This window comes from Rutidosis leptorrhynchoides, chromosome 8, assembly GCF_046630445.1.
Source record: "Rutidosis leptorrhynchoides isolate AG116_Rl617_1_P2 chromosome 8, CSIRO_AGI_Rlap_v1, whole genome shotgun sequence".
Taxonomy (NCBI): Eukaryota; Viridiplantae; Streptophyta; class Magnoliopsida; order Asterales; family Asteraceae; genus Rutidosis; species Rutidosis leptorrhynchoides.
The window spans coordinates 145,664,827-145,678,728 of NC_092340.1; the positions used below are offsets into that span (position 1 = coordinate 145,664,827).

A 13,902-nucleotide genomic window follows, 5' to 3' on the forward strand; every position below is an offset into this window, starting at 1 on the left:
TAGGTGAGCCCGTAACCAAACCTGGGTTTAATCTCTCTTGGGATATACCATTGTCTGTTGTAGCCGTTATGGGAATTCTCCTATAATTAAAGTTTTCTTTAAAAGGTGTGCAATTGATCTTTTCTTTGCAGACATCATCATTACTATGATACCCTCTCTCTTCACCTTTCCAATACCCTGATTCTTCATCTCCAATTGCCGGATTTTGATTATTCTGGTCACCGTCACCGGAGCTATGAATGTCGTTTGTGCCTCCATTTTCATCCTGATCTTCCTCTAACGCATCGTTCCTGTTACCTTCTGCATCTGGATCTAAGTTGGTTGCATTACCCTCATCTTCAGAATAATCATACGTATCCTCCACAAAATCATCATCCTCATCACCATCTTCTTCAGAGTAAATACTATTCACCTCAACGTTTGCATCTACCTTTGCACTGCCATCAAAGAAATTTTGGATTGTTCTATTGCTATCTTCTTTGACCCGGACATAGACTATTTCTTCATCATCTACTAGATCAACCCAACTATCAATGATTGATGTGTTGTTCCTGACGTGGATGAGAACTTTCCCACAACTGAGATCTTGGTTACCATCTTTTAATTCACAGTTTTCCATCTCGATAATTTTGCCCCACCAACCAGCAATATCTCGAAAGGTTTCTTCATACCATCTTGAGATTGGCACACCTTGTATATTGACCCAAACCAGTTTTCCAGGAGCATGGTATGAATTACTAAGTCTTCGAACGCATCTACTCCACTTACGTATAGCATGTCCTTCATCCTTTAAAATTGTTTCAGATGCAACGTTTGATTCACAGACCACTAGCATCGTCATTCCTCCCAAGTATTTAAGTGAGAAGTTGTTCAGCCCCTCAGCTCTACATAGGTCTTCGAATTGAAAAAAGTATTCCATCCCCTTTAATTCGCATATGATGGATCTTCCTATTAAGTTGTTGTGTTGTTTATGGTGCTTGACATTGATACGCCTGCCATCGATGTACCCATTTGGTCTATTGACCTCCGTGAACTTGCAATCTTTATGGCCCGTTGTATTGTTGTTCTCCATGCAATTACCCTTCATATCCCCTGTCTTTGCATTTAATTTATCCCTTAGATCTTCCTTCTGATTCCTTGCAATGTCACAAAATCTTCTTTCATCTCTGAAGTTATCATTTTGCTGTTGTTTTGCATCAACCCTTATATTCCCGGTTCGCCTTTCTGTCTTCCTTACATTCAGACCTTCTCCTCTTTCAATTGCTTTGAAAACCCTAATTGGTAAACCATTGAAATTGATTTTTTCAAGGGACTGTAATAGTCGGTCAGCATTGTTCACATATCCAAATCTTGCAAATGCAAACCGACTACCGTTTTTTAGTCTTTTTCCGGCCACATATATATCTTTGATATCCCCATGAGGTTTAAACGACCTCCACAAATCAGTCACCGTCCATGTTTCCGGGAAATTGAAGAACATGAAGGATGTCAGTTGGATTCCGAATAGCCTTGTCAAACGATCTTGAAATCTTCCATTGTACCTCTCTCGCAACCTTGTCGTGCCACCGTAATCTGAGTTTCTCTCAATCCTCGCCCTCTCTCTCCTCACTCTCTCTCTTCTCTCACTCTCTCTCATGTTCTCTCTAGATATTTATAGGGTAAGTTTAGATTTTGGATGGAAAAAAAAAAAAAAAAAAAAAGGGTGTATATTCATCGGCACTCAATTAGTTTGATTCTAAAACATACTACTACGTACTAATTTTCATAACTCGAATTAAACATAGGGATATCATGATCTCCAGTGAAGAGAAAAGTTAATCGATAACAAACTAAAAACAAGAAGAAGAAAAAACAGCAACCCGACAGATCGTCACTTTATTATAAATTAATCCCATATATAGTTTTAGCAAACATATTTTTGTATGACTATATAATATAAAAGTATGGGAATTATAAAAATATGAAATCAATGCAGACTTTGTTGGCCATCAAGAAACCCGATTTTGAAGGAGATCTCATCACATGCCTTAATCACCTTAGTGATCTGTCATGTTTCCTTGTGTCTTGTTCTATATATACACAACAATTAAACCTAGCCCATTTGCTACAACTTACACCCACCCAAATGGCTACTATTAAAACCTATGTGAGACAAAACTCTCATAACAGGTCTATCAGCTTGCCGTGCGGGCCCGATGGCATGGAAGCCGAGTACAGAAAACTCATGGCGCAAGATGAACCATCGAGCCCAACGACTTCTGAGATCATGGAAGAAGATGACATCATCATCGATCAGACTATACCATCGAAACGTATATACACTCTTCTCATTTTAATTTCAATTATACCGATCTTCATAGCTATGGCCATGAATAGATATACCAAAGATGGATTTTGGCTCACTATAAAAAAGAAATTGTTCGTGTATCAGTAATATCGTGTACTGTTTAAGTATAAATTTCAACTGTCAAATGTTTATGGGCATATCGAAGTAGAGTTCATTTCTCTTTGTTATATTTCCGTTTATAGTGTTTTGTTTTGCACGATGAGTCCATTTATTCTATACTCGGTTAAAGGTTTATATCTAGTCAGCATTTTGACTAGCTGACTGAAACTCGCAAACCCTTGCCAATTAGTTCATACGTTTTTCTAGTAGCTAGATGGATATATGTATATATTGTTGGTAATTTAGTGTAATTAAGGGACTTGGTTGTTTCACTTGGAAATGGGTTAGGAGGTACGGATTGTACACTCATCTAGTGAAAAACTTCCCGGACCCAAAAGCGGTTTCGTAAATGTTTTAACATTATTGACATTTACATAATTGATATTTAATGGCATAAGATTAATCTTGTGATTAATAAAGTAACATAATTTGCTTAAGATTATTTAATGTGTGGGTTAATGACAATTACAACTTAATCTTTAACGTAACGTGATTAAGTGTCGTTAACGCCATAATAAGTTAGTCTTAAGGTTTATTGTCATTAAGGATTGAGGTTTAATGCCATAATGAATAATGAATTAGTCAAGTAATTAACCATCTTAGGGTTACTGACATAGAAATTCAATCGCTTCGAATAATTATGAAAAATCGTAATGAGTGTTTAATTGGCCATTAAGTCTCATAATGTATTTCATACTCTTGGGGTGCCTATATAAGGAAAAGAATTTTCATGAGAAAGTACAAGACAAACACAAAATACTCTCTAGCAAAAGGTTTTGTCTTCTGCCAAAATCAAAAACATTCTTATCCCAAAGTGATATTCGTGTAACCCAGGCAATAAGGGTCAAATAATTACTTTCGGAAAGTGATTACACGATTCAGTGATATATCCGGTCATCGATTATTTGACCGTACACGAAAGTTTTTATTACCTCCAACATATATGTGCACAATTGCCCATACACTAGAATCCCATGTAAAATCAAACATACAAAACAGTAATCAGATATGTAAACTTGCTGTTCTAGACCGTTCAAATAACTCTACACATGAGCATAGGTGCACGCGCGAGCGCGCTCACACACAAACTGCAGTTTCCAAACATATGAATAAACCAAATTAAAAATGGTCCAAATGCAAAGAACGATCTTTTATGACATTTTATATCCATGTTAGCCCATTTTATTGTTATGTGAATATATCTAATGGGATAACTTGTGTATAAAACAACTTACTTTCACAAATAAAATAACTTGTGCAGCCTTTTTTGTATACATCAAGTCATATTAATAGTAAAACCTATTTAAAGTAAACCTATATGGATTGCATGCTATATTATATGGAAACATCGCAACCTAAAAGTATTTTCAAATAAAATATGGAATCCCGTCATGATTATCTCCGAGATTCAATCTCAAAGTTTTAGCTGGATCTCAACTAGATCTCGGAAGAAAAATCCTATTGAATGGCATCAATGGCTTCTTAACCCTTCCTTTTATGTAGCACCGCCTCCAAATCGCATGGGAATCGGTTAATGGGTTATTACTTAAATCGGGTAGTGTTCGTAGCTTTTATTTAGTTTATGTGGGGTAGATTAAATGGGTCGGTTGTTTGGCAACTTTGTCGCCGCTTGATCGGTACTGTTGTCTCCTCCTTCCCTGCTTGTTTTTTCAAGTTCGTTCCCTCATAATGTTAAATAGGCTTCGCCGCTCCCGACTTTCTTTCTTTTTATACTCCAATCTCTTCAATTATCTCGATATGTCCATACTATTGTATAGATGAATATAGGGATTTGTAACGTTACAAACAATTTAATAATAATGATACTTTTTGCTTTTCAAAAAAAAAAAAAAAAAAAAAAAGTAAACCTATAAAATATTTCACAATTATTATTCCCAATATATTTACACAAGTGTTACAATGTTTTATGGGATATTAAATATTTCCATTGTTTTTTTTTAAGTCTTCGCAAGTTAACTCATTACACATCCTTTATTAAGTATTACACCTTATTGATACAATTACAAGATTCCCCAACATAGAAGTACAAGTTTACCTGCATATGATCTTTTATGCCTATAATCATCATATAAAATTGAAATAAAAATAAAAATAAAAATAAAGATATGGACAGAGAGAACAGGAGGGAGGATAATGACAGTAAACAAATAACTACGTTTCATAATATAATGTTATTCATTTATGATAGAGAACGGTGTTTGGTTATTGTTTTCAAAAAATAAAAACCTATCAACGTAACTTTATAAACAATACATTTACTGTAAGCTTGTTCAGTGTTGTGGATTTTGAAACCAGTTTGCAAAACAGTGTTGTGGATTTTGAAACCAGTTTGCAAAACAGTGTGACCTACAAAGCTTTAACAAGTTTTGTTCTTCTAACAGCTTACAAGTAACACATAGTTTAGATTCATTATTAATGAAGGTGGCAATTTCGACCCGCTTTCTTAACGATGAGCTGATTTGAGTTGGGTTTTATTTTAAAGGGATCGAACGTCCAAAGTGTACTTTAAGTATTTTTAATTTACTATTGTAACATTGTAGTCTTAGTAATCATATTTATCAAATTAATTATGTCTAACTTCTAAGAGATGGGAAAATGTGTTTGTGGGTCAACCCAAATACACAACCCAACCAACTTCTTACTAAGAAAAGCACTTATTTATATGAGTTAGACCATGAAACTAATTAATGAACAGCTTTTCCTTCAATCTGTTACAGTTTGTGTCGTTTATTTACAGTGTTTAGTAGTGTGTATGACTACTAATGGTTGACCAAAATACATCTAAGTAAGCCGAAGTGAAGATATGCATCAATTTACTTTCGATTTATATGATTTAAGTAATAATACATGAGCAATATCTTAAAAAACAATACTTTTAAGTAAGACAAAGTGAAAAATACAGAGGCATACTGTTCCAAATATCAAACAGCAAGGCTTTGTTCTTTAGCTTTCGTCAACCACTTAAGCGTACTCTCTAACGTCGTATAAGCAGCAACATCGGTCAAACTTTTACTCTCAACAACATAATCAAACACTTCATAAGCTTCTGCAACTTTACCATTCCTACAAAGCGTCCTCAAAAACGTCCCATAAGAACCCGACTCAAGCTTCATATCATTTTCCTTCATAACACAATACAATTCAATCGCTTTATCCAATTGTCTCCCTTTACACAACCCATGAAGCAAAGTATTATATGTACACTCGTTTGGATCACACCCTTTATTTTCCATTTCGTGCAATAACTCCAACGCACCAAGTGCATTATTCTCTCTACACAACCCGTTCATTAACGAAGTGTATGTAACCACGTCGGGAAAATGGCCCGTCTTCGCCATCTCGTTAAGATACTTTATAGCTTCTTTAACTTTACCTGTTTTTGATAACCCATAAATCAATGTGTTATAAGTAACTAAATCGGGCTCTATTTTTTCCTCAATCATTTTCTTGTAAACCCTTAAAACCTCACCTCCATGAGTCAACATACAATACCCTTTCATAATCGTATTATAAAGATAACAATCGGGTTTGAATCCTTCGTCCTTTAAAACGTCTAACAACCGCATTGCCTCGCGTAAATTCTTCCCATTACAAACATTATCAATCAAAATAGTATAAGTCACTAAATCAGGTTTCACATGAAAATCATTCTTCATTTCATTAATAAATAAGCTAAGACTACTTAAAGTTCGAGTCTTTACCAAACTTTTGACCATAAAATTGTAAGTATACGTGTCAGGCTTCGTCGATTCAAACTTCGATAAATTCTTGATCAGATCAATGGCGTGGTCTTCATGACCGGTGCTACAAAGAGTTCGAATCGCAATATCCGTACTCACTTTATCCGGTTCAAACCCATTTGAAGCCATTAGGGTTAGAGCTTTATTCACATTTGAAAGATTCGAATCAGGGTTTTTGCAAGATTGGCATAAAATGATATGATAAGAAGATTTATCAGGGGTGAATAAAGGATGGACCTTTTTCATGTGATCAAGAAACTTAATTGAATCTTGAATGCTGGATGAAACAGAGGAAAATGACTGTAACACAGCATTGCAAAATCTATTGTTTAGTATTAATGAGTTTCTTGTGGTGGTGGTTGTGAGTGAAGTGAATTGGTTTTTAGCAGCGGTGATGTCAGGGGAGGTGAAGGTTATTGGGGACGGCAGTGGTGGACGGTGGTTTGTGGTGGTTGTTGGTCTTTTGGTGATTGAATTGGGGATTTTAGGGTTGTGATTTGGGGATTCGGATTGGGATTGTTGAGGGGGTGATTGAAGAGTTTGGACGATCGATCGAATTGGTGTTCTTAATTTGTTGTTGGTTTTGAGTGATGGTGGTAGCTTCCCCATTTTGTTGAATTTGATTTTAAGAAATTGGGGTTTTTTGTAGGGTTTTAGATGGCGTCTTGATGTTAGGGGAGATTGAGGAGGAAATAGCTTTTTAAGATTGAGGAGGAAATATGGATTTACTTGAATAACATAAGGGTACTTCTGAAATAGCGCTTAAACATTAAAGGTGTTTATGATAAAATTAGTCAATTGAAGGTTAAGTTGAAAGTTTATTTAAATATTGGGTCTTCAAATGTAAAAACTTAGCCTTTCTCAAAAAGTGGAGATGGAGGTTTTTAATCGAAACCGACACTTGTGGGTAAAACTAATTTGCAGCATTCATGGCCCGATCGGGGGTATGTTTTCCAGCGAGCGGTTCGACTTTTACTTTTTACACAGGTACTTTGCAGTTTATTATCAATGCAGGTGTTGCGATTGATGAATCGGGGATTACTTCAAAAACTCTTGTCAAAAAATAGGCAACGTAGCAACAACAAAGTAGTGGAACGACGTTTGGATTGGGCAAGAAAAGCTTAGCTCCATGTTTCAAAGATTATACAGACCGAAGGTAAACAAATCTGCTTCAGTGATGGATCGCATGTATGGGCTATCGAGATCTTGGTGCTGGAGTCGAGAACCTACAGGAAGAACTCTTTCTGAATATAATCAACTGGCAGACATAATTATGGGTGTAAATCTGTACCCAAACGCAATTGACACCTGGCGCTGTTTATTATTAAATGACGGTTGATTTACTGTTAAAAATCTCTCGCAGATCCTTGATAATTCGCAAGTACGATCGAATCCTTCACTCTAAGAAACACTTCGAAACAAGTTAGTACCGAAAAAGGTGGAGATATTCATTTGAAGAGTGTTAAAGAAAAGAATTCCGGTGAGATTAGAACTTGATAAAAGGGGGATTGATCTTCATAGCGTTCGGTGTCCAATATATGACGATGACTTGGAATTGTGGAACATTCTATATTGTCGTGCAATCGGGTATAGGAATTGTGGTCTAATGTTTATAAATGGTTGAATATCAGATCCATCAACACGCGGAATATTAATGATCTCCTCAAGTTGGAAGATGTTAACCATTGTACAAGTGCCGGAAAAGTGATTTAACAATCAACTCGATGGTTTTGTGCGTATCTCATTTGAAAAAATTGGAATATTACAGTGTTTCACCACAAAAGGTGGAACATCCCCGTATTTCTAAGTGAACTCAAACTCATCTCTTTTGAGTGGATTTTCAAAAGGTCTCGTAGTAAAAAGTTCGAGTGACACGTTTGGCTAACTAACCCGGGATTTTACCTCACGTAAACTTAGTTTTATTGAGGGTTGCTCTCTTTGCACCACGTGTTTAGTATCGTCTTGTATTTATATTTTTTAAATAATCTTTCGTGTTCTTGGTTCCTAAGTGGATCCTTTCTCTTGTAATTTTCGTGTTGAAAGTTTATTTATTTATAAATTATAACTATAATAATAATAAATCTATAACGATGGGAGTCTGTTGTTTGGGAAACCAGCTATCTAAAAATGTACTCAGTGTAAGAAGCAAATGTAAATGATATAGAAACAAGGTGTTATTATATAGTTTCACAATTAATAACTTTCTAGATTATTTTTAAATGATACTTCCTTTATAATATTGTCTGCATAGGTTTTTAATGTTTGTAAAGTATAAAATATATTAGGTATAAATATACATCACTAATATTTATTACTCCGAATTATTAATAGTAAAATGAAATATGTGGTTATATGAAGTTGGAGGGTTGAAGCCTTGGTAGGATAACTCTCCACATTATCTTACATGATCTTCCATCTGAAGCTAACACACTAAATTAAAATATATAGTAAGATATGGAGAGATAGATGGAAGAAAACTCATTGCACGTTTGACTATATTCCATTTGCCTATTTCATTTGTCTATATAAAGAGGATGCAAAGAACTGGAAGAAATAACTTCTCTCTTTCCAAACAATCCATCAACATATTCAATCAAAATTTAAATTAAAAAAATAAATAAAAGCTTAAATAACAAGTTTTGTTACTTCTATATAAAAGCATCTGAAATCAATAAAGTCATGATGTTGGTAATCCCGATCGCGAATTGATGCATTACGGGCGCGTTGTTGGTAGTCCCGGTCGCGAATTGATGCATTACGGGCGCGAAGTGTGTTCTCCCAGTCGCGAATTGATGCACTACGGGCGTGAAGTTTAAACAGAAGTTGGGTAACGAGGAATGTAAGCTCGCGGTCACCATGTTCTTTGTCCCGGTCACGAAAATCGAAAAATCAACACCTCGCGGTCGCTAGGTGGAAGGTCGCAGTTGCGGGTTCCAAGTCAGTCAGCAGGCCGAACTTTTCCCTATAAATACCTTATTAAACCCCAACTTTTATATACAACTTTGTTTTACGAATTTTTGAGTCAGGTTTACGAAATTTCCAGCTTTTTATGGTTATCTGGAGCATCTTAGCACTCTGATTTCAAGTGTTAATCATTGGTATATTCTTATACTTTATTTTAATCTTTACAATGGTTGGTTATTGTTTATCTCTTTGCTTCTTTGCTTTTATCATGACTATGTCTAGCTAAATTTATTGTATTCACTTAGATGATTGAACCTAAGTGACGGATTGCTAAATTTTTTGTTGATTGAATACTTGATCTTGATCCATGATTCATTATCACTCTCATTGATTAATCCACTTATTTACTGGTCTATTGATTGAAGCAACGATAGTTATTGAATTGATAAACTCATCTAGTTATTGAAAGATAATTTAGATCGGATGAATTGCATATAGGAAACTAGTGTAATTAGACTGAGTGATTAAACCATCAATTGAGTAGATAATTGTGAAGCTAAAAAGGGACATTGATTTATCCTTCAAGTGAATCACCATCTTGAGTAATTAGATTGATTGATTGTGTTCTTAAGAAACGTGAGGGAAACCAACGATATTAACTTACACTTTTATGATAAGATTATTATCTAAGTGAGGGAAATCAACATATCTTACTAATTGGTGAATTGATTAATGAACTAGGTTAACGACAGTTACACTTAGGGAATTGATTATAACGGTCTTAATAAAAGCAATCCAGATCCTAGAGAATTGAATCTAAGTGAATGCCCTTATCTCATTTGAATTCGTATTTGTTAATTTGCGTTTCTTAGTTTAAAAATCAAAACTTTCCTCAATTTACTTAGGATAATTATTAGTTTTAAATTCTTAAATTCAATTACTCCCTGTGGAATGAACTAGTCTTATACTCATTATGTGCTATACGAACGGGTTTTAGTTGCCTGTATTGTGTGCTGTTTTAGGATAAATAATCTAGTAATTTTAGGTTGCATGTTAGCACATCACAAAGCTCTATGCTAAGAGAACTGAACGAATCAAAGATCTTCCTGCCGAAGAAGTACAAGCTTATCTTCAATCCAACCAGCCTCAAACAGAAAAAGAGATATCTTCAAGCAATGGTTATTCTCTGGCATGCAAAAAAGATCTACTGATAAAACAGCACAGCTGAACAGCAACATCAATAACAACAACAACAACAACAACAACAACAACAACAACAATAACAACAACAACAAACAGCAACAATAGCAACAGCTACAATAGCCACAACAACAACAACTGATAAAGGCTAGTCAGACCTCTGCTGGTAATGATGATACTCCTATACAGACACACCATTCTGATATTGAGGGGAAGCAACTTCAATCGACTCCCCTCATGGCAACTCAAGAATCAACATCACCACTTGAACCTGAAGCTATTGATAAGCAAAGGGTCAAAACCTAACCTATAGATCATCAACCTAATTTACCTGATCCCTTATTTTAGTCAAGTGGTGAAGAAGTTGAAGATGCTGAACTCATTGATGATTCTGATAAAGAAATTATACCTCCCAACAAGTATCCAATGCATTATGTTCCTTTGAATGATTGTGAGAAAATTATATCAGAAGGAGTAGAAGACTCAATAGGTGAAGTTGAGGAAGAAGACTGAGCACGACGTTTACTGCTGGGTAATCAAAGTGTTGAAGACCCAACATAGGTGGATTAGCTGGGTACTAATGAAGACACTACTATTGGCGAAGGACCAATCAGTGATCAACCAGCTGGATCATCGAGTACTTTAACACCTGAAGCATTGGCTGCACTTGACAGACTGACGGAATAGGTGAAACAAGATGAACTAGCATGTCCTTTTGGCACAACAAAGGTACCACTTGTATTTCCCCCATCTTCCCCCAAGCTACATGACAAACACACAGTTTGGGAAGATGAAACTTCTGAACCAATAAATCCTTCTTCTTCTCTGTAACATCCCGCATTTTTCCGTTAAATTATTTTAACGCCCGTATTTTTATTTTAAAAATATCCTTCGTAACTAAATTCGTATCCTCCGTTAGCTAACATTCTTAATATTTTTCCGTTATTGGATTTTAACATCCTCCGTTAATACGCGTTTTAAAATATTCCGTTTAGGTAATTCCCGCACCCGACTACAAACGCGAGGGACTAATCTCGCCACTCGGGCAAACTTGGCTAACTAGTAACCCACCATCCACCACCAACCTCCCATTTCTCTCTATCTCTTTTTCTTACTTCCCTTTTATGCTCTCAAAACCTTCAAACACAAAATCATCATCCAAATTCGATTTAGGGAGCTAGCAACAAAATAAATTACATATTCGTGATCCTCTCTTCATCCTCTTCATTTTGGTACCAACTTCATCTCATTTGGGTAACATTTCTAAAACTCTAGATTTCTCTAAATTCGTGTTTTTGACTTGAAATGGTGTTAGTTAGTGTCTATGGCTCATTGTGATGTCGTGTATGTAATTTGTATGCTCGATCTTGTTATTTGGTGTAACTAGCATGAACACTTGAAATGGGTTAGTTAATCTTTGATTTTGATTGATTAAATGTTGTTAGATGTTAAACCCATTGTGTTAAAAGTGTTACTAGCATCGTTAGTTTCGTTTTGGTATGTTGGATGATATGAAAACCTTGCGTTAACATGATTATTGATTTTGTGATTCTTAATTAGGGTTTGATGAAACTTGAAATGAACTTTTGATGCATTGAATGCTTGTTAATGTTGTTAGTAAGTGTTTAGTTGCAATGTGTGTTTGATTACCTTCGAAACGGCATATCATACATGTAAATTGGTTACCCGAATCATGAAATGCGTTTTTAGAACTTGGACCTTTGATTATGAACGTTTAATGTGGTTTTGGGTTGTTGTAGGTGTTGAATTACTTGTTGAAATGTGTCTAGTCGTTTTCTTCGTCAAATTACCTTCCCAACGGTATAAAATACTTGACTTGATTGTTTGCGGATCATAAATTGTGTTTATTTGGTTTTTGGTTCGTGCACTTGAGAGTTGCTGTAAACAGGCCTGGATAATAATCTGGACGCCGTCCAGCATTTTGGACGCCGTCCAGGCTTTCAAACTTGGACGTCGTCCAGCATTTTGGACGCCATCCAGGCTTTCAAACTTGGACGCCGTCCAGCATTTTGGACGCCGTCCAGGCCTTCAAAGCTGGACGCCGTCCAGACAATCTGGACGCCGTCCAGATACCCTGGCAGACTACTGTCTTCGTTGGTCATTTTTCGAAAAATGTTTACTATGCTACGCACCTCCGATTCACATGTAACTTGTTCTAACGTGCTCATATATGATTAAAAACCTCAGAGAAATAGTTCGGGACCCGACCCGAACGTGTTGACTTTTTCGTTGACTCTGACCCGACCAAGTTGACTTTTAATCAACTTAACCAAATGTTTGTGCAAATTGTTCTAACATGTTTTTATACTCGTATCTTGCATGAAACTTGACAATTTGATTCACATGCTACTTAATCGAGTCGTAACGAGCCATAGGACTAATTGAACATCCTTGACCAATCGCGTTTACCATTATTGATACAACTTACTTGTTTAGGTCAAGACTAGCATTGTTCTTTGCACACGTTTACTTGTTGAAGTACTTTATTACTCGTGCACTCAAGGTGAGATCATAGTCCCACTTTTACTCTTTTTGAACTTACATTTGGGATGAGAAAACATAAACATTTCTTTTACTAAGTGAACACAAGTACAGGAAAACAAACATTCTACATACGAGTTTAGAACAAAATCCTCAATTCGATTATCATTAGTTACACTTGCCGGGTGTAAGCGAGAACTTATGTTGTATGGATCCATATGGGTTTGACAAACCCTCATTCAAACGGTTCGCTACCGTTTACGAATGAAATATATTTTCGAGAAACAGTGTATGTTCTAGCACTAAGTGATGGGGTTCAATGGGAGAAATGTTAAGCATTGATAATTGGGTGCTCGTGAAACAAATTTTGGAATGGTTAACTATTAATTCAATGTTGCAAATCTTGTGGTTCAATCTACTTATTTACTCACTTACTTACTTAAACCTATGATTTCACCAACGTTTTCGTTGACAGATTTCTATGTTTTTCTCAGGTCTTTGAACGATATGTGTTACATGCTTCCGCTCATTATTTTGATACTTGCTTTGGATGTCGAGTATTTATGCATACATGGAGCATCTTTTGGCTACTTTTAAATTGTGTCGCATAGGTTTCATTTGTACTTATAACTTTGTAACGTAACTTTTGGATGAACAATTCTTGTAAACTAGGGAACAATCTTTACTTTTGCAATGAATGCGACATATTTTGGTCAAACGTTATTTTAAAGACTTATGACCACGTAACGGGACCTAAGTAGTCGGCGCCGTCAAATGACAATTTTGTCGGGTCTCTACAATTGGTATCAAAGCGTTGGTTGTAGGGATTTAGAGTTCATTGGTGTCAACCCCGAGTCATAGGGTACATTAGTGAGTCTAGACTACAACCGGCATATAGACTTGGAGTAGGAATTACTTGACTACTTGTGCATTTATACTCGATCTCTTCTATTCACATCTAACTCTTATTCTACCTTAATCTCACGTGGTTGATTTGATTGACACGCCACCTTGACTATATGAAATGATGTCGAATGCACATATGAATAAGGGTAATATAATTTCCGGGATTATATTACGGTGACTCAT

General features: G+C 35.8%; 1 protein-coding gene across 3 annotated transcripts; it reads right to left on the reverse strand.

Annotated features, from left to right (window-relative positions):
* Positions 1 to 5,279: 5,279 nt before the first annotated feature.
* Positions 5,280 to 6,872, reverse strand: LOC139862623 (uncharacterized). 3 transcript variants are annotated; one of them, XM_071851240.1, is made up of 2 exons: positions 6,169 to 6,872; positions 5,280 to 6,048 (listed from the first exon to the last, which is right to left on the reverse strand). In XM_071851240.1, exons 1-2 carry the CDS (start codon positions 6,814 to 6,816, stop codon positions 5,389 to 5,391), a joined length of 1,308 nt encoding a protein of 435 aa, XP_071707341.1. In that variant the 5' UTR covers positions 6,817 to 6,872; the 3' UTR covers positions 5,280 to 5,388. The 3 variants fall into 3 exon arrangements, with proteins under 3 accessions (XP_071707341.1, XP_071707340.1, XP_071707339.1); XM_071851239.1 differs by having other exon boundaries at positions 5,280 to 5,840; positions 5,937 to 6,872; XM_071851238.1 differs by having other exon boundaries at positions 5,280 to 6,872.
* Positions 6,873 to 13,902: the final 7,030 nt, after the last annotated feature.